This window comes from Dermatophagoides farinae, chromosome 4, assembly GCF_024713945.1.
Source record: "Dermatophagoides farinae isolate YC_2012a chromosome 4, ASM2471394v1, whole genome shotgun sequence".
Classification (NCBI taxonomy): Eukaryota; Metazoa; Arthropoda; class Arachnida; order Sarcoptiformes; family Pyroglyphidae; genus Dermatophagoides; species Dermatophagoides farinae.
In genome coordinates, this window is record NC_134680.1 from 5,241,898 (window position 1) to 5,263,583 (window position 21,686).

The 21,686-nt window shown below is 32.9% G+C and overlaps 6 protein-coding genes across 12 annotated transcripts; 3 read left to right on the forward strand and 3 right to left on the reverse strand.

Moving 5' to 3' along the window:
- Positions 1–610: 610 nt before the first annotated feature.
- On the reverse strand, positions 611–1,809 carry LOC124490436 (uncharacterized). The gene is made up of 4 exons (XM_047052932.2): positions 1,596–1,809; positions 1,336–1,530; positions 995–1,275; positions 611–930 (listed from the first exon to the last, which is right to left on the reverse strand). The coding sequence occupies exons 1-4, from the start codon at positions 1,660–1,662 to the stop codon at positions 613–615; spliced, it is 861 nt and encodes a 286-aa protein (XP_046908888.2). The 5' UTR covers positions 1,663–1,809; the 3' UTR covers positions 611–612.
- A 55-nt stretch (positions 1,810–1,864) lies between these two features.
- On the forward strand, positions 1,865–3,390 carry LOC124490435 (serpin B11). The gene has a single exon (XM_047052931.2). It carries the CDS (start codon positions 2,073–2,075, stop codon positions 3,279–3,281), a length of 1,209 nt encoding a protein of 402 aa, XP_046908887.1. The 5' UTR covers positions 1,865–2,072; the 3' UTR covers positions 3,282–3,390.
- A 246-nt stretch (positions 3,391–3,636) lies between these two features.
- On the forward strand, positions 3,637–5,074 carry LOC124490437 (transmembrane protein 98). The gene is made up of 2 exons (XM_047052933.2): positions 3,637–4,610; positions 4,671–5,074. Exons 1-2 carry the CDS (start codon positions 3,915–3,917, stop codon positions 4,824–4,826), a joined length of 852 nt encoding a protein of 283 aa, XP_046908889.2. The 5' UTR covers positions 3,637–3,914; the 3' UTR covers positions 4,827–5,074.
- Positions 4,805–14,793, reverse strand: LOC124490434 (uncharacterized). 5 transcript variants are annotated; one of them, XM_075730348.1, is made up of 7 exons: positions 14,169–14,793; positions 10,430–11,029; positions 9,614–10,357; positions 7,190–7,527; positions 5,609–7,066; positions 5,440–5,544; positions 4,805–5,386 (listed from the first exon to the last, which is right to left on the reverse strand). In XM_075730348.1, exons 4-7 carry the CDS (start codon positions 7,347–7,349, stop codon positions 5,226–5,228), a joined length of 1,884 nt encoding a protein of 627 aa, XP_075586463.1. In that variant the 5' UTR covers positions 7,350–7,527; positions 9,614–10,357; positions 10,430–11,029; positions 14,169–14,793; the 3' UTR covers positions 4,805–5,225. The 5 variants fall into 5 exon arrangements, with proteins under 5 accessions (XP_075586463.1, XP_075586464.1, XP_075586465.1 ...); XM_075730349.1 differs by lacking the exon at positions 14,169–14,793 and having other exon boundaries at positions 9,614–9,798; positions 9,855–10,020; positions 10,624–10,894; XM_075730350.1 differs by lacking the exons at positions 9,614–10,357; positions 10,430–11,029; positions 14,169–14,793 and adding an exon at positions 9,045–9,403.
- Positions 14,794–15,100: 307 nt separating this feature from the next.
- Positions 15,101–18,234, forward strand: LOC124490433 (uncharacterized). Of its 3 annotated transcripts, none has more exons than XM_075730353.1 (6): positions 15,101–15,685; positions 15,932–16,361; positions 16,589–16,751; positions 16,830–17,060; positions 17,132–17,505; positions 17,560–18,234. In XM_075730353.1, the coding sequence occupies exons 1-6, from the start codon at positions 15,556–15,558 to the stop codon at positions 17,894–17,896; spliced, it is 1,665 nt and encodes a 554-aa protein (XP_075586468.1). In that variant the 5' UTR covers positions 15,101–15,555; the 3' UTR covers positions 17,897–18,234. The 3 variants fall into 3 exon arrangements, with proteins under 3 accessions (XP_075586468.1, XP_075586469.1, XP_046908882.2); XM_075730354.1 differs by having other exon boundaries at positions 17,590–18,234; XM_047052926.2 differs by having other exon boundaries at positions 16,616–16,751.
- On the reverse strand, positions 18,148–21,686 carry LOC124490438 (sorting nexin-13). The gene is made up of 4 exons (XM_075730347.1): positions 21,351–21,686; positions 18,769–21,294; positions 18,599–18,708; positions 18,148–18,539 (listed from the first exon to the last, which is right to left on the reverse strand). The coding sequence occupies exons 1-4, from the start codon at positions 21,461–21,463 to the stop codon at positions 18,286–18,288; spliced, it is 3,003 nt and encodes a 1,000-aa protein (XP_075586462.1). The 5' UTR covers positions 21,464–21,686; the 3' UTR covers positions 18,148–18,285.

Genomic DNA, 21,686 nt, shown 5'->3' on the forward strand with positions numbered 1-21,686 from the left:
TTTTTTTTCCAATATTTCTATCGAAGAATTCTAGTGGTCGGTCGGTAGGCGAAGTAGTTTTTCCATTTCTGTTAATACTCTTCATCATCATATTATTCAAACAACATACAGTCTTTACATTTCAAGATTTTTGATCATCAGCAAGAAAAAAAGATTGATTTTACATGATAATATATGTGGAATTTTAATATGCATAATTTATGGAATTTTCCGGTGAAATAATAATAAAAAAAAAATGAATGAACCAACCATTCAACCAAAAAAAAAGTTATTATTATAACGATAACAATAATAATTGAACCGCCAACATCAATTTTCGATCGGTTACATAAAGTAAAAAAATCATTCATTGATCCGATCAATCAAAAAAAAAAAGTTTCAGATGCCATTATCGTAGATCGACTTATCAACATTCATCATCGGCTAAAATCATATATCCAAGAAGAATTTTTTTTTTTTTTTTGAAAATTGTTGTCCCTGTTCATAGATAACGAATGATTCAATCTTGTATTCGAATTATTAAATGATGAAAATTCTTATAATTGTTGTTTCATTTATTACAGATACATTATACAAAAGAGACATAAAGTGAATTCGAAAAATTGGCAACAATTATTTCTTGTCCATATCATTTAGTTGAAATTGTTTTTGAAAATGTTCCAGATCATAATGTTTTGTCGATCGAAAATCATTGTAACGATACCATATGACTAATAATAAAATCAATGTTGCAAATATCGATAAGAATATAATAGAAACAAGCCATAATATTTCCATATTGTCCATATTTATATCATTATTGATGATGCAATTGAATTCTTGATTTGAACTAAAATCACTGAATAAATCATAACGGTATTCAGTATCGAATAGATGACTTTGAATTTGTAATCGATAATTTTCATTCGATAAATTTCGAATTATCACAGACTAAATTTGAATGGAGATTAATATTAAAAAAATCGTTTTGATTTTAAAAATCAATTCAACTTACATATGGATCGATCACCTGTTGTGAATCGTTTTGGATCGAAACAACTGCCCAATACAAATGATTAGGATCGGTATTTGGCCACCATTCTATACGAAATGAATATTTGCCTTCTTGATGGACAGGAATAGGAGGTGACCATCGAACTAAAAGTTCATTTGGATTCAAACAAAATAACTCATTGATCTTTGGTACAGATGGTGCTTGCATACGAGTACGAAATCGACCACTTTCAATCACATTGCCATCTATCAATTTCGTTATCCGATACCAACATTTCGGTTCTGTAAATTCAATGGAATAAATTATATGATATATTTTAATATAGCAGTTAAAAAACATACCAAGATTGTCAAATGTATGACGTTGATAACTGCGTTTTGGTTCCAAATTCATATCAGCTTGTATCGTTTTTTGATCATCATTTATCAATACAAATCGACAAATGGTACTAGAATGTGAACAATGTAATTCAAACGTAGCCATCGTATCGGTCGTATTAATTTTGATAATATCCTGGACTGGTGAAAAAATCTCTCCTATGTAGAGAAAAAAAATTGTTAAATTTCAAAAAATGTTTCAGTTACAGAAGCCCAAAACTTACGTGCTTCAGTCCAAACGCTAATCAGTAACGAACAGCAAACGAAATATGGAAATTTAATCATTTTCATTGTTGTTGCTGGTTACTGGTTTGTCGTGTTGTTGGCGGACGAATGTGGACAAATGATGACCGATCCTTGTGACACATGTTGGTATTTATAGCAAATCTTCGAGATTTTATTGCACTTTCATATCAAGGTGATTTATTCTTATTCGATAATTACCATACGTTTGTGTTTGATTACAGGGGCAGATACTACACGTATATATTTAATTTAATCTATGATTGTAATCGTTGATAAGAGATGGCAGCGGTGATATATTTATATTGTTTTTTTTTTGTTTTTGTTTTGTTTTTTGGCGTGGCAATGTGATTAGTGTGTTTGAACTTGGTGTGTAAATCCAATTCTCGATCAAATCAAATGATAAAATAAGACGACAATTTTCACCTGTAATAAAGCCAAACAATAATCCACTAGCAATGAGTTCCAACGATTCGATAGATTTGATTTTGAATTTAACTAAAAGCCTGCATAATTTTGGTTCGAATCTATTATTATGTCCTTATTCATTGTTAACAGCATTATCAATGTTAATTGCGGGCAGTCGTGATAAAACACGTGAAGAATTATTGCAAGTTTTATATTCAAAATCATTATCGGACAAAGAAATCGTACCATTTCTGGAACAAATTGGTCGTAAACATCGAGAATTTCTGGAATCGCATAAAAATGTATGGCATCAAGCTAGCTTGGTTTATTGTCGTAATGATGTAATGTTGGATGCTTTATTCGCTCGATCATTATCACAAATGTTTATGGCTCAAACTAAACAATTGGATTTTCATCCAAACAAATCCGGTGATGCTGTACGTGTGATCAATCAGGATGTATGCAAAGAAACCAATGGTCGTATCGAACAAATCGTTAGTCAATTAGATCCAAATTTCGCCTTATTACTTATCGATGCTATTCATTTCAAAGATATTTGGGCCAAACAATTTGAACAATCAAAAAGTCATATGGCATCATTTCGATTAAGCGATGGACGAACCATAGTAGAAACATGGATGATGCAAAAGACCGAAATATTTAATTATTGCCATTATGAATCATTGAATGTAAAGGCAATTCAATTGCCTTATCAATCGAATCAAAAATTAGCTATGCTAATTCTTCTACCATCTAACGATACCGGTGATGATGATAATGGTGATAATGATAATCAACCAAAGAATTCTGCAATTAAAACATTGGTCAATCGAATGAACCTTGGTCATTTGAAAGCCATTCTGGATGAGATGATAGCTACTACACCACAAAAAGTTGAATTATCATTACCACGTTTCAAAATATGTTCAACTCATCATCAATTGATTGAACATTTTCGTCAATTGGGTATACGATCCATTTTTGATCAATGTCAAGCCAATCTTTCTGCAATGTTGACGAATGTTGCTAATAATAATCCAAAGCTTTATGTTTCCGAAGTGATACAGAAAGCAATGATTGAAGTGAATGAACAAGGTACCGAAGCAATGGCTATTACCAAAGTATCCGTAAGAAATAAACGTTCAGCTGAATTTATTGAAGAAATGATTTGTGATCGACCGTTCATGTTCATGATCATTCAATCTGATCCATTGAACGTGTTGTTTTCTGGAATACTCGAAAATCCGTTATTATCTTAGGATTTTGTTGACAAAAGTAATCTTAAATTAAAATTTTGTTTAAATTAATGATGAAATTTTATTAGGAAAAATATTTTATTGTCAAATTTTAATAAAAAGATTTCAAAAATATTCCTCGTGTTTGTGTGTGTGTGTGTATGTAACCAATGATACCGTCGTCTTAGGGTAATTGACCTTCACGGATTTTCGGTTCTCGAACCTGTTCTTGTTGTTCTTAGATTTAAATGATGGATGAACGTGACGAGGCGGAGCTTTCCAATAGGCAATAGTCTTTGGGTCAGCAAGAATTTTTGTCTTTAACCAACAGGTTCGAAATCGATGAGTATCGAAAGCGAAAAGTGGTAAAAGTGATTATCATCATCATAAACAATAACAAATCTGTTTCATTTCAGCCGTCAAAATTGTCATTTTTGAATGTTGACTGTTGTTGTTTATTGTTGATAGATGTTTGTTGAGTGTGAATATTCAAACGATAATTGGATGAATGTTTGATATCAAATGGCCTAAATCTAAAAATTTCAAATTCAATTGAATATGATGAATTTATAATCAATTGAGCCATCAAATCAACAGCATCAAAAAAAAAAAAAAAAAAAAAAAAAAATAATAAACAACGAACTAACAACCGACGATATGGACGAAGTGGAAAGCATTGAAAATATTGTCATAATTGCCATCATAATTCTGTTGGTTGTATTTGCCGGTTCATTAATAGCATTGATTATTATTTGTTATCAACGAGGCAATTACCTTAATAAAGGTGATTTCTTTTTTCGTACAAAATCTTCATTTCATCATTTCAATGATGATGATACACGCTTCGGTCTGGATCATACACATCTTATTTCACCGAAAGGTTTTTCTGTTTCAAATGTAAAACGTGTTGGTAAAAAGAATGGTAATATTACCGCCGCTAATATGGAACTGGATGATGTAAGGCTTCATCCGAATATCGATCAAATATTATCGAATACACAATGGGTTGATGATGCTACCGGTTTGATTCCACATTGTCTTGCTTTATTGAAAGGATGTCATCATCTTACTGAACGTTTGGTTGCGGCAACAATGTCAGCAATGCCAAGATTTACTGAAACTGAACAACGAATGAAATTATTCGAAATTGGTCGTGTAGCACCTACAATAAGTGCACGTGTTGATGATGTTGTCGAAGCTATGTATCCACCATTAGATCCACGACTACTCGAATCTCGTTGTTTATCATTATTACTTTCGGTATCACGATTAGCTATTGTAATCATTTATACATGTGCTATTCGTGGTAAATGGATCGATGATGAACTCAAAGGTTTGGAGCTACAGCTAAAGGTAATAAACATATTGATGATGTAAAAATCAAATTAATCTTTTTACAATGAAAAATTGCAGATATTACACGAAGTTGGTCAAACTTTACTGGTCAATGGCGATGATGCGCATAAACCACCGATCCAAAATGATAATAATCCAGATACAGAGAGCAATAACGCTGGTAATAACAATCAACAAATAGATGGCTCAAATAAAGTAGAATCAATCCAATGATTGATCCAAGAATTCACATTCTTTTATTCGAAAAAAACAAGTAACAAATTATCAATCAATCAATAATTATTTTTTGTGTATTGACAAAATTGAAATGAAAAAAAATCCAGGTATAAATAATTGTATTCGTAGTGAAAACATTGTTTCACTCTCTCTCACACACAAGCATATAATATATTTACATTTCCTATGAAAATTATATTGCTCATATCCAGTTTCATAATATAAGATTACGCCATCATACATGACAAGGTCCCTTTTGCAGTAACATTATTGTTTTGGATATTTGATCACAACTGAAAATGAAAAACAAACCAAATGGCTGAAATCTAAATGATAATCACATGTATGTTGAGATTACAAAATGATGAAAAAAAAGATTTTCATGGCAACAAACGATCAATAGTTATTCACTTGTCTATCGATTCGGATATGGAAACGACCATCCATTGGACCACCGGCCGATATGAATGGCGGTGGTTGTGGACCATTTGTTGTCTGTACATGTTGATTAGGTGGCGGTGGTGGTGGTGGTTCACGACGACGATTCTTATTGTTCACTAAAAATTAGATAAATTATTGTAAAGTTCGAGAAAATAAACTGCAAACTTACTTTGACTGGGATAAATTTTTGGCATCGTATTCCGAAACGGTAATGGTGCTGGCAACAGAGATAAATCACGAAATTTATCAGAAAAACGTTGTTGAAACGTATCGGCTATTTTGGATGAATTGAAAGAAATGGTCATTATTTCATAATTACAAATTCACAATATACAAACCTCGACTATTGGTCATCGACGCATTACGAATTGGTGGTGGTGGTGGCGGCAAATGATCTGTTTGATTTAAAGGTAGAACACCACCATCCACCAGTGTCGAAGTTGAATTATTAGGCAAGACTAATTGTAATGGCGTAGGTGGTGCCGGTTTGTTATGGGGATGTAAACTCGATATCGATCGTTGATTTGTTGGTGTTGCTGCAGTTGTTAACGTAGTCTTGTTGGTTGCAACACTTGATTGTCGATTTGGAGGTGGTGGTGGTGGGCAGAGCGGTGGCCGTATTGATTTATTTCCATTTCCACTTCCACTAATATGATTCACCGATTGTGCAGGTCTTGGAGTCGTCGAAGTTGTTGTAACAACGGGACTTTGATTCAGATTTGGATTGCTTGTATTTCTTGGTGGAGCAGGTGGTTTTGGTACTGCTGTTGTAGTGACAGAATTCTGATTGGTGTTAAGCGTATTTGATAATTGTGTTTGCATGAAATGATGCAAAGCAGATCGATTTTGTTCACCACTTGGTGGCCTTGAATTGGTCATTTTATTCATCGTTGTCGTCGATGATGACTCTTTTTGTTGTTGAATTTTTGAGCTCAATTCACTTTGTTTAGGAGGCGGTGGGGGTTTCACACTAGGCGGTTTTGGTTTTGCCGATGAAACCGATGGCCGTGAATTTGACCGATGCAAATTTGATGTCGACACGGATGTTGTCGGTTTTTGCGTCGGTACTGGTGGTGGTGGTGCTTGACCTTTATGTGCAGGCATATCGGAAGAATAATTGCGTGACGATTTACCTTTCGGATTCAATGTATAATATTTTTGTGGTGGTGTAGGTTTTCCTGTACCAGTTGTATTATTCACCGGACTATGTCTTCGTCGATATGATGTTGTTACGTTATTCGATAATGATGATGATGATGATGATGTGGGCGATGATGATCCAGATTCAGAGCGTTCGATTGTTGATTCGTTCGAACAGGAAGATGTGACCGTACACAAAGATTGTATACTTTTACTATGTAACGATGATGATTGTGGTTTTGAATTTGAATTGACGGCACCAAAATGTGATTCTAAACGTTTTTTTGTTTGAGCTAGATTTGAATTATCGCCTATTGCATTTTTAGGACTAGATGAATGTTGTTTTCCATATGATGAAGTGTATGATTTGTTATGACTCGAATCAATCTGTTGTCGTTGTTGTTGTTGAGCAATATATGACGAACTTTTTGGTGGCGATGTTCGTTTAGTTGTTGATGTAACCGAAGAAGATGTTTGTTGTTGAGATGGCAATAACCTTGAGCCAGTTGATCTTAATTTTGGCATTCCATTTGCGAAAAGACCACCAAGACCAAGTTGTGCTGTTCCTCCTCCTACTGGTGCTGCTACTGTACCACCAGATGATGGAGATGTATGATTGACATTCGATCCCGATGTTGTTGGCGATGATGATGACTCTGTTTTTACAAGAAAGGAGAAAAAACATGAGAAAAACAATCATTTTAATCATATGATGATGATGTGGTCCATATCATTATCATGAGTGAATATTTGAAAAAATAATCATCAAGGGTCATTACTATTCGATACAATCGGTGCACTACGATCATTCGTTGTTGCCTTTTTTAATCGTGTTCCAGAACGAATATCGGCCAATAATGCTGCCCGTCCTCCCGATGATTTCGATGATGATGATGATAATGATGAAGGTGGTGGTGGTGGCGGTGGCGGGGCAGACATGATTATCAAGTATGCAGAATTTCAAAAATGAAAACAACAAAACGATTGTCTTTCTGACAATCAAATCACAAGAGTGGGTTTTTTCTTTCGTTAAGATTTCTAACACAAGAAAATAAAACGTAGTTTGATAGTCGAATTACATCACTTGGCTATCAATCCAGAAAAAAAATAAAATTGGCTGTTAAATGAAACAAAAACGAAACAAAAAAAAAATCAAAACAAAACAAAAAAAAACAAGGAAAAGTAATAAGAGGAAGAGAAAAACAAAACAAAAAAATAAAATGAAAGAAATTAATTAATTAAATCAAATTAAAAATAGGAAAAAAGGGGTTTAAAACTATAGTAAATAAATATGAATCAAACCATCACATAATGAACATGTTTAACAATATGTATTACAAAGATTCTAACTATCATCATGGGAATCTCTGTTTCTGTATGATCAGTCATCATCACTATAAAATATGAAATGAAATTCAACATTTCACCTTATGAATAATGAACACATAACATGAACAGGCTTACTGCTGTTGTTGTTGTTGTTGTTGGGCGCTGGTCACACATTGATGATTGTAGACACCGTTAATGATAAAGAAAAAAAAAATAACCAGGCAAATGACCAAGATTCTCTCATCACTACTATAACACTATCACATAATATAATTTATCTGCTACTATTGTTATCATAGAGCATATAACAAATTTGATTATTCATTATAATAATCATCATCATTCTATAAAATAATTTATATGTCAAGCAATCAGGTACAATACATAGAATGTGATGATACCTAAATTCAATCCAAAATAAATGGACAAACACACAAACCTATTCCGTTTTTATTGAATTTCAATTTAAAAAAATTGATCGATCTAGTCTAGAATTATAAAGTTGTAAATTATCTTTTTTTTCCAAAAAAAAACTACATTGGATATGCAAACAAAATGATGGTAGTGATAATGAATAAATAGTGATGATGATGATGATGATCACTAGGTCACACACACACACAGGACAATTCATTCATTCATTAACTCAAAACAACACTAAGTTTTAGTCAACGATTATCGATTGACAAAATGAAAAAATAGTTTTTTTCCTTTTTTGATGGAAGTCATGATCATTTTTTTTTGGTTACAATGAGTACTCACTCGATTCACTCTTATCGATTGTCTTGGTGATCTGTGATGATGGTGATGATGATGATGATGATATGGCATCCAAATAATTTTTTTTTTTTTTTAGTTTCTCTGCTTTTATATTTGATTAACACAACTCATAGGAAACTATCCATGTTTCCATCACCAAATTGAAAACAAGTCTCTTTTTGGTGTTTTATTATCGGTAAAAGCAATCATAATGAAAATTTAAACAATCTCTAAATAATAAATTTCATGATTAAATAGATATATCAATATTCTTTCTATATGGTTTGATTTTTTTTTCAAATGAATCATATTCATTCACAAACACAAATCATATATTCAAAATCAATTGAAATTATTGTCACCATACAGGAAATAGACAGACACACACACACACACATCTACTCATCAAATTGAATAATGACCACCATCATCATCATCACCCACCAATCATGATGGAAAACATAAAAATAAAAAAATTCCAAATAAATAAATCAACATTCTGACAAAGGGGAAGACAAATAAAATCCAAACCATAAGGCTACTTACTATAACTTTGGTCAGAGAAAGACCGGATTTGACAATAAAAAACAACAACAACAACAACAATTGATATGCATCTATGTGTGTATTCTATGGCCAATAAACCATCCGTTTTTGTTGTTAATGTCATCATCATCATCATCAGTAATAACTAAATAGCCGAACTTGTTGCGTGTATGTGTGTGTGACGTTGAACTACTGGATGAATGAATGGTGAAAATCAAAAAAAAAAGAGTGTCGTTAGTGGCTCAAACATCCATAGTGTTTTTTTTTGACTGTTTGGCAATCATCATCATCATCATCATCCTAATATTTTTCATTTGCCAATCGAGTTTTTTTTCCAATCAAAGCAAATACATTTAACAAACACGGCGGCAATGTAAAGAGGGAAAAAAAATCTGGCTCTAGTGGTTGGTGTAAAGAAATGGTTGTGGTCACAAACACACACACACACACAAAGTGACAACACCAAAAAAAAATAACAGTAAAAAGAGGCCAGTAATTCAATGACAAGGGAAAAAACTGGACAAACTTTGATTGTGGTCAAAAAAATAGCAAAAAAAAAAAACACTCACCTCAATCCAAAGTTGTTTAATTAATCACTTGAGGTTAGCCAACCAGCTAGCCATTCGAATTAACGGCCACCATTTGAATTTTGAGAAAAATTGATTTGTCCCAATAACACGATGATTATAAATTCAGCAAAGTTAAAAATGGATATTTTGTCACACCGAAAAAAAATGCGTAATTCACTGATTAACTATAGAAAATCATCAATTTAACGGAGGATTGGATTTGATTTTGTTGGCTGTATACATTATAATAATCAACAATACGTTGATAAATGTAGTTGGACTTTGTTGTTTCAGATCTTATTTGATTGATTGATTAAGCATAAGACGATGATTATTGGATCAAGGCAATATAGATTTGGAGAATAAACGAGTATCATACATGAAATGAATGTCTTATTATCTTTGTTCTGTGTATTGAGAATTGTATTTAAAAAACATTTCATCGATGATAAATCACAAACACAAACATATCGAAATGGCTAAATAATCGATGTATTATCCTACAGCAAGGATATCTTTTCATCATCATCGCCAATAGGATATGGTTGGAACAATTGAGAGATAAACAAAAATGAGAATTATTTGCACACGGGCGCCAAATCTTGTGCGTGTGTGTGAGAGAGAGAGAGAAATGAAGTAACGGCTAATATTTAATCGGCCAGATTATAGACACATCATTATGTCTGTATATGGTCATCATTTCATTATTATTAAGATTTTTATTTGGAACATGATTGATCAGGACTGTTAATACAAATTTAAAAAAAAATCAAGTTTTGTTTAAGCTTCTGGATTTAGATGAATTCATATAAATACCTTTATTCTTCAAGTGGAATTACAATTGGGGATTCATAAATCAAAAAATGAATGAATTGAATTGTCCCCTGGTATGATCGACATCAACTCATGACCACTACACATATACTATGATTTGATCAATAGAGTTTATGGATCATGTTCAAAATAAACATCGAAACGATATATGTTTGTTGGAATAATATTAGGCTCACCATCACCACCAACGCATATTTGGTAGTTTTTGTGGTCGATTATGTTTACGTGTGTGTGTGTTTGTGTTGTTGTTGTGACCACCAGAAACACCGAAAGTTGATGATCAACTTGATGATGATTCAGTCGATGAAGAGAACATGAAAGATCCCACCAGACAAGACGAAACAAGATTTTTTTTTTTCATTCGTTATCTTCAAACATTTGATTGGAATGAAAGAGAGAGAGAAACGGCATGCAATAACAAATAAAAACCAACAACACTCATCATCATCATCAATGATCATCAAAACAACAGCGATAGGAGACATTCACACATATACCAAGTAAAAAAAAACTCGAAAACAAATCCAATGGTGCTATCTATCGTCAATGATGATAAACATGACGCCCAATTTTTACCACCATCTATTGTTGAAAAATTTAAATAAAAAAAACAAGAAAAATCCCGCCAAGTATCCACCACCATGTTTGAAACAAACAAGCAAAAAAAAAAAAAAAAAAAAAAGAAAAGAGAGAATATATTAGCACATGAAAAAGAATTATTATCATCATGATGATCAGTGGTCATGTGAAATCATCATCGTATCATCATTTCAGGGGTATGGCATCTAATTGATCTAAATTGATTTCAATTGAAAATTTCCGGTTATTTTTGACGCACTCACACACACAGACTGATGGTTGTTACCAATTAAAACTAATCATAATTCATTACTGAACTGTCAAGAATCGACACTAAAGCTTAATACTCACACACACACACACACACTTGGACATATTATACGATCAAGTTATTGGGTTTTTTTTTGTGTGAAAATTACTTGAATATTATTCATGATTTAAAATGATGAAGAATGTTCATGTTATTTTATGTTATGTATTGATGTGGCCACATGTAGCGATTTTTTTTTCTGGTGACCAGAAAAACAAAACAAAACCAAACAAAACGAAACAAAATACTGGACATGGTCTGTGTTTTTAGGACTTGAATTTTTGTTATTCCAAAAATTCCCATCAATGTTTTGATTTTTTTTTTTTTTTTTTTGGTTACAATGTGTGATCTTGAAGAAGATCTGGAAGCAAAAAAAAAATTATAAATAATATTTCCCACGATTATAATTCACTATGTTAGTTGATAATAATGACACTTGATTGTTTTTTTTCTATTACTTACTTGATCCAATTGAATGTTTTGTCCATCTACAGAATTTTTTTTTGTTTTTCAAGTTCTTATCTCCTGCTGTTGATCTATATAACTCATCTCATTTAATCTTGATCATTATCAACATTAAAAATAATAATAATAATAACAATATAACCAATGATGAATTGAACAGCTTTTCAATGAATAAATGCCACGCCTGAATCACACACACACACACACACACACACACACACACACACACACATACACACAAACACAAAAATATACAGATCTTGACACGTGTGGCACGTGGCTGACGTGAACACTGTGTCACTCGATAGTCATTCACCAAAAAAAAAAAGGCCACATTTGGAATACGTACCAGTTTTCCGATACCTACTACTATTACTATGATCTACTACTGGTTGCATATATGTGGGCTAACTACTATATTTCTATTCAACAGATTCTCAATAGCGGTCAACTTTATATTGAATATAAATGAATGAATGACTTTTATTTGAATGACTTATGACCACACACACACACACACACACTTGATATATCAATGTTATCATTTCATCTTTTGTTATTGTCAATTATTGTTTTAAAATTGGATCGATATTTCAGATCAAAAGTGTGTGTGTGTGTGTGTGTGTGTGGATGTGTGTAGGCGTGTGAATGATTCACATATATAACAAATTATTTTGCAAAAAAAAAAAAACAAAAAACAAATCTACATTTCAAACCAAAATCAGTCAAAAGTAGCCAACCAAATAAACACACACACACACACACACACACAGTGAGACCACATATGGAACATGGACATGGAACTGAATTTACATAATTAATAATTAAGAAAAACAGAAAAAAAAACTTATCAACCATATAGAAATAATGAAAAAACAGCAACAACAACAACAACAACAACAATGTTATTCATTACAATTATTGATTATTATATGATGTATATCATCATCATCAGTCATTCATTGGAACATTTATTAAGGCGTGTTTAAATGTTCCAATAAGTGTGTGTGTGTGTGTTTGTGTTTTTCGGGTAAATAATAATGATTAGGTTAGAAAAAGTTTTAAATAATCATCACTTTACAATTATTATTATTATTATTATCATGGGACGGGCTTTTTGTTGATTGTCACAAAGTTTTTTTTTTCCTTTTCTTCTTCATCAATTTCACCAAAAACAACTAACCAACCAACCAACCATTTAAACTCAGTAAGTTAAACACACACACACACACACACACAAACATACACAAATAAAAATGACAATGTTACACGCCCCATAATATGGTATTTATAATGATGCTAGTGATCATGCCACGCCTCTATCACAATAATTGATTCATTTCAAATTTACACTATTCACTGTCTATTAGTCTATGGATGATATGAATGAATGAATGAATGAATGGGTGGATGAAGAAAAATCTAAAACAAAAAATGGATATGGATCGATTCATCGACAATGATAATCGGGATTTTTTTTTTTGGAATAGAAAAAAACATTTTATTTAGTTCAATCAAGCGACATTAAACCAGTGAATAAATTGGCCGATCAGTCGGTCAGTCAGTAAGTCAGTCAATAATGATCATTGAATTGAATTTATCATTTTTCAATCATTACCAAACACAACAATCAAAATAATAATAATCAATGGCATTTTCTTTTCTTTCTCGCTTTCTCTCTCTATATTTCTCTCACTCTCTTTTTCTTTGGTTCATTAGTTAATTGGCACTAATCTAATTTAATATTCATTTAAAAAATAATAATAAAGAAAAAAAAATCATCCATCTACCACTAGCAACAACATCACTTGGATCGCCCGATTTTCAATGACGACGACAAAATTATGAGTGAGTATTCGGTTTTTCTTTTCTTTTTTTTTAGTTTCTTATCGTTTGAATGTTTCAATTCAACAATAATGATCATATAAAGTGTTATTACTAATGATAAAAAAATATAGAAACACCTGTATGGTTGTGTTAATAAATCATTTCATTTCATTTCATTTTAAAATGAAAGCGGCTTTTTTCCAACAAAAAAAAATAACACATTTTGTGTGTTTGTAGTGACATTCTTTGGTAAATGTGTGCTAAGATGATGATGATGATAATGATGACTAGATGTCTTACCTATTTTTGAAGTGTGTGTGTGTTTGTGTCTGGGTATTTTCATTTGAGAAGTAGTTAAGAAAACTATTGTCTTATCTGCTGTTGTTGTTGTTGTTGTTGCTGCTGCTGCTGCTGATTATTTATTATCATCATAATAGACATGTAAACCGATTTACAAATGAAATAGATCGATCGACCATCAATCGATCCAATCGATCTATCCAATATATCTCTAAACACTAGGTACATCGAATTACTTACTTATTTTTACATTTATCGATTTGATGATTACTATGTGATGATGATGATGATAGCACAAATTATCGTGAATGTCACAAGTGTCAATGTTCATCGATTTTTGATCATATTTAATTCAAATTCCACTTGATTGTAATCGATATATATAATTCATATTCTTTGTTGCTGTACTTTTCCGGCCCACAAATATATTGTTTTAATTATAGGTTCGATTTATTTACAAACACCAATCGACAGTGGTGGTAGTGGTGGTGGCAACAGTTTATCTATTTCGTGTATGGAAGATGTTCAACCATCATATGTCCATGATGTAGTCGACGATACAGAATTGATATTGACAAACAACACCGGTCACCATCATAATCATAGTCCGACGATGTTAACACTTTATCCATATGGCAATTTTAATGATTTGGCTCCAATGGTTAACAATAGTGGTGAACGAAATCACGTGAGGAAAATTCTAGCCTTTTAACCGGATGTACAGAATCGTCAATCAATATCGAGCAAGAGCAAACAACGACAAGGACTTTATCATCATCGTCATCACTTTGGCTTCCGCATGAATGGCAATCACGACATTTATCCAGCAGCACTTTGATGAATCGATGTTATCAAATGGATGAGTGGCAATTACCCTCATCATCATCATCATCATCCACATCGATGAATCCGGCAGCTCAAGTTGCATCCAATCACATGGTCGGCGCCATAATCGATACGGCCAACACAAATTATCTATTGGATCCATTCAATACTCAACAGACAGATATCAATACAACTATATTATATGAAGATAATGGTAATGGTGGTAAAGAAAATGTGACAAATATTGATAATGCTGCAGACAACAACAACAGTAATGGCAACGATCACTATGGCCACCAGCACCATAATCATCATCAGGTATCATCTTCTTCATCATCAAATGGATCATTGTCGTCCTCATCGTGTTCATCATCATCGTCCTCGCCACCATCATCAACATCATCATCGGCATCATCATTAATGATCGACATCCGATTGATCAGACCGGTGGTGAAAAATTTATCTGATGAAAACGATCGATCAATTGAAGATACAACAGCAGTAACCGAATCCATGTCGTATGTGACATCAACAACGACATATGAATCAACAACGTCGACGACTACGGCCACTGTAGCAACCAATGATAGTGATAGTGGCGTCCATACGAATCAAGCTTCGTTGGATAACCATCATCATCAGCATCAACAACATCCATATGATGGCCAACAACCACCGCAACAACATCATCATTCTGGATCCTATCTATCCGTGAATAATCATAGTCCGGGCAATCTATAACATCTATAATAATCATAATAATGATAATAATGATGATGTTGATCCATTATCCAATGGTTCAATGTCATTTCATAATAATTTCATTCCAACAACAACAACAACAACAACAACATCAACAACTGAAATGTATCGTGGCCAAGCAATTGTAGTCGGTAGTGATCATCATCAAGAGCAGAATTCATTTAGCTATGGTAAGTTGAATACAATGTCTATATGGTGTCTAGATGATTAGGTCTATTAAGCCATTAATATTAGTGCAAATAATTACAAACTATATGTCTATACAAATTAATCATTCATACGATATATATTCAATTTAGTCATTAATCGATCGATCGAATGTTTGTCTCGTTCGATTGTCATCAATATTCAAATAGACAATTTTATTCATTTTTTTTTATTCATATTCTTCTTTTATTTCATTTCATTATTTGTAGCCGATATCACTGTACCCGATGATACATTATTCCTAAATCTAGTGGATCATTCAAAATCGAACGCACCACCACCAACATCCACATCATCAATGACCACAACAACAAACGAAAGTCCAACCATGAATGAAATGAATTCACAGCAACAGCAGCAGCAGCAACAGCAACAGCAACAACAACAATGGCAGGATATTCATTATTCACAGCATCCAACAAAAGGACACAATCGTCGATCACCATATCAAATGGTAACTACATCGAATGGAACGAGTAGTGATAAATCACCACCATCTAATCATTCACGAATAAACCATTCAATCACATCTCCACTGATTCCAACAACATCGACAACATCGACAATCGCTACGACAACGACGATCACTACAAATAATAACAATAACAACAATGTCGGAAATAAAAAGAAAAAGACCAGGTACAGTCCGTTTTTTTGTTTATCATTTGTTTTTCGGCTTGGTTTGCATGTCCGTTTTTCTCTTGTTTTATATTATATTTCTTTGGTTTATAGTCAATCCTAAGTGACCCTTGTTCATTCGCCATAGGGGCGATGTATATGACAAAACAAGGCCTATCGTAATCATAAACTCATAAGGACTGTATTTGTCCTCTGTGTGTTTATCATTACGACCTCGGGTCACTTAGGATTGCTTTTTCCTATTCTACACGCAGAACGACATTCACATCATATCAACTTGATGAATTGGAACGTGCATTTCAATGTGCACCATATCCAGATGTATTTGCTCGTGAAGAATTGGCCAATCGTTTAAAGCTAAGTGAATCACGTGTTCAAGTTTGGTTTCAGGTTAGTATTTCATTGACCAGATTTTTTTTATGATTAAGAATTTTTGATCGATAAAATAATTGGTGGAATTTACTACAGAATCGTAGAGCAAAATGGCGGAAACGTGAACCACCAAGAAAATCATTTCTAAATTCGAATTTTTTTGCCAAAAATCATCCTCTGATGGCCATTAGTCATCATTCACATCCTCACCGCCATAACCAGCATCCCCATCATCCGCTCAATACATCAGGCTTGGTTGCAATGGCTACAACAAACATTACATCATCATCGCCATCGCCATCATCAGGTCATTCATCTAGTTTGATGGTAATTCAATTTAGACTGTCTGACTGTCTGCTAATAATAATGAATAATGTCTGATTGATAATGATTATTAGTTTGGTTCGAATGTCAATGGTACAGCAGCAGCAATCATGTCGAATTCATCATCAACAACTAGTCCACATCATTATCCAAGTGGTGCTTATGTATCACCAACGAATGTAATCGGATCGACACTGGTCCCAATTGTTGGATCAAGTTCCTCTCCGCAACAAGCGGCAACAGCAGCAGCGACAACGAGCATAATGACATCTTCATCGTCGAATCCAATGTTTACTACGATCAATGATAACGTGTCATCGAATCATCATTGGTCCGGTTGGCCAACAACAACATCATTCATCCCCGATCATTATGGCCAACAACAATTATCCAATATAAATGGTACAACTAGTCCAACATCGATAGGTTCCTTTTATCATCAGAACAAGTAAGTTGTATTCGTGTAACCTTATTATTTATTTGTTCGTTTGTTTATACAAAGCCCAATTACCATACCTCAACCATACGGTAGCCATGGATATTATCCAACAAATGTCTATAACCAATCATCCGGTAATCATCACCATCTCTATGAAACACCATGTTCGTTATTGATGGATAAATCGACAACAACATCAACAACAACGGGACAACATGAATCGTTAACATTCGATACGACATCATCATCTCCAATGCACAGTCCAAATACAATTCAATCGATCAAAACGGAATCAAAATCTCCATCTATCATTGAATCAAAACAATTATCATCACCATTGTCGTCATATACAGCTATGAATGCACAACAACCAGAAACGGATGCACATAAATCAGAATAATCATAGTCATCATACACATTGTACATAGAAAATATTATATTACATACACATTGCACATGACGCCAGCAACCAAACACCCACCCACCCACCACCAACAACATGGAGCTCACCACAGAATGCCTTGATTCTTATAAATATTTCTAGCTATGCAACTATGCAACTAGGCAATATCTATCTAATCAATATCATTATCATCATTTAACATGTATCAATCACATCATCATTGAAATTAATTAATTATAATCCAATCATTTTGAATGAATGCAGTGAATATATTCAATTTTAATTCATAAATTAATTATTACAAATAAATAAATATTTGAAATTCTACAAAATAACATGATAATAGAAAAGGGTGCCTTTTATATTATTTTTATTTTTTGAATATATTACAGTGACATTTCCTGTAAATATGGTGGCCATTTATAATCAATACTATCAGTTGTAGAATGGTGATCATCATCGAATGAGCTATATAAACGTATGAATATTGGATCCCAATTGCCATCAGGTAATAATTCTTTGAGTATCAATTCAATAAGAACAAAAACCAATCGTAGATTAAGTGTTTTGTTTTGGAATAATTCAAAAAATGAAATCAAACCCGACTGCAATGTATCGGCACCGACTACTCGTCGAAGATCTAATTGAATCAAGAAAACTGTTATCAAAATCATTATCAGCATTTGATGTGATACTTACCCGACAAGGATGTCATGATCAATGCTTTGGCAGCAACTTTACGTCGTAGACAATTTTCTTTTTTTCTCGTCGATGATCGAGCTAAAGTTCCGTCAGGCCAGAAAAGATTTCTGTGAAAAAAATGTAAAAATTAAAAAAATGCCACAAGCCGATATGTGATATAAACTAACTTGAATGAATCAATGTAAACGCATAGATTGGCCGTAGAAGTTGATTCGTTGATATGATCGATCATTTTCTTGTTGATAGTATCGGAAAATGCTACCTCAACAATCTGTTTGAATAATTCGATTATTCTTCTACGAAGCCAGAAATGTTGACTTTTCAGATCAAACACTTCATCCAATAACAACAATAATGGTATGTTCTCTTCACTATCCACAGCTTGGCTGCTATCAACATCATCATTGAACAGATCTAATATTGAACTTAAATCACCGGAACTATCGCTATTATGTTTGAGCATATTCTGACCAGAACTTTTCGAACCAAGTGAATTTGTTTGAAAGACTCGTTTATTTTCCGGTTGTTGTTGTTGTTGTTGTTGCTGATGTTGTGTGGTTCGATTCAGATCAGTCTGTAATGAAAGTGTTCGGCTAAGTCTTTGAAAACCATCCAAAAGATTTTCCGATTGATTACGGAAAACATTACCAATCGTTTTGATTGGATTGAGTAGATTTTTTGCTGTCGATGATGATGCTGATGATGAAGAAAGATTCGAATCATAATTACCAGGCTGTATGAAACGTTCAATATCATCACGAAGAAATTGAAATTTGCCATGGATATAATTCAATTTTTTCAGATAAACGTTCAACATATATCGACGATATTGTATGAAATTCTCATTCATTCGATTACTGAGCACCGTCTTGGGAGGAAGAAATAGTATGCTTCGTAAATTCATATGATAACGGTCACATTTATCGACCATTGTTTGATGAAAACTAAAAAATTCTGAATATCGACGCAATATTGTCCATGATTCACCATTCTTTCGTTCCACATTGATTAGATAACCAATAAATGATTTACCCTGAAGATTTAATATACCAGTATCGATTATATCAATATCGAATCCATTCGTTTGGCCATTTTCACTCGTTGTGGAAATATTATTCCGTTGTTTATTATGTTCACTACTTGATTCATCATCCAAACTATCACGTAATAGGTCTGGTTCACCTAATAACTTGCGGTAATATTTACTCTGGCAAAATGCTGGGAAAAAATCCGAATGATGAAGTAGTAAATCACGAACTTGAAAGAAAATATCATCAAAGAGAGCATCGTTCATCCATTGTGACGAATCGCCAGACATTAATGTCTGATATAATTGTTCACAAAGGTTTTGATCGACCAAACTAAGCTGACTGGTTGAACCATTGGATTGTGGAGAATTTTCCGATTGTAAAAGATATGTTTCATAAATGTTCAATGCCGTATCACGAACATCATTCTGTAGTTGTTGATATTGTTCATTCGTAACCGAATCATTGACTGATGTTAGATATATTTCGAATAATCCTTGTTCGATGCTAATCTTGAATGTCTGAACATTAATATAGAAATTAATATAGGCTTCCGAATTGATTGATGTCATGTATTCAATGAAATATTCAAGTGCTACATTATGTCGTAGAACTGTATCGAACGATATCGGTATTCGTGACGATTCATTTGATGAACATTTTCTTCGCTCTCCATTTGAACAACCACTATTGTCACTATTGGACGGTGATGCCGATGTATTGTCATCAAATTTTTTCAAATGAGACAATATAATCTTTTTCAAATAAAGCAAACTGCTTAATTGTTGTTTCATTTTCCATTCATCATCATCCTGATCTTTTGAACGCATCAACATGATTTCTTCATCTACACTTTGTAAAACAGAATAAAGCTCATCAACATCATCGGTCGATTGTAAGACAAGTATAAATGTTTCAGTTGTTGGACAATTTGATTTTAAAAATGATATTATAATACTGTTGATGAAATCCGGTTCAGAGAATGATTCGATCAATGGTAAGAGCAACAATTTCAATAAAATTTGTTTGGTCAACATACGAAATGTTTGATTGGCAAATGATTCACGTGGGTAAAGAGCATATTGAAGAATATCACAGATTCGTGATAGAAATTGAAAACTTTGTAGCCATTGTTGGCAAACTTTTTCATGTGAATAAGAATTTTTTTCGGATTTTCGTTCGATATTGAAAAACATTTGTACAAACTCCTGTTCGGTATGGATTTTATATTCTAATTGATTTTTGGTCATTCGATATAATCGTTTATGTTTGGTCACTTCGTCCACCAATTTGTTGATAATCATATCGGCTACATTCACTCGTCGTAATCGGCCAATTAAAGCGGTTAATATCTGATGAAAAAGTATGTAAAGTTTGGTGGACAATTCCTCATTTATAGGTGATATTGTCCTAGACCATGGATGGATATGATTCTTGATGATTACTTCGAGCAATGAATTCAGCTGATTGTCAATTTCAAATTTATTTACAAATTTACGGTTCAGCTCTAATTTTGATAACAAATGAATGTGTTTATTAATCATTGTGGTCAGGTGATGTCTGGCATGATGATCACAGCTAACGAAACGGATCGGTTCCGTACGATTGAATATCTCAAAATCACGTTCGACATTCGAAGTGTTCAATTCGAAAAAGAACAATACACTAATTTGAAAAATATTAAAAATTTATTATTCAACCATAAAGAATAAAGAATTTACCCGAATAATGCGGCAACAATAACCGTTGACAAGAAAAGAATCAAATGGAATGAAAAAATCAACGTAAACAAGACGACAGCTGTTATGATGGTGAATGACAAGTTTGGCTTCATTACCAAAACAGACCATGAGACAATAATAAAACTATAAAAAGAAAAATTTATAACAACAATAAAAAAAATAATAATAATAATCAAAATCACAGGGCCATCATTGGATGAGAAAAAACGGGTAATTGTTGACTAGGAACACAACAAAGATGAAATTGGATATAGCCCGTTATCCCAAATTATATATGGCAACAAATTGTTTTCAATTTGTGTTTGGTATCTGTTT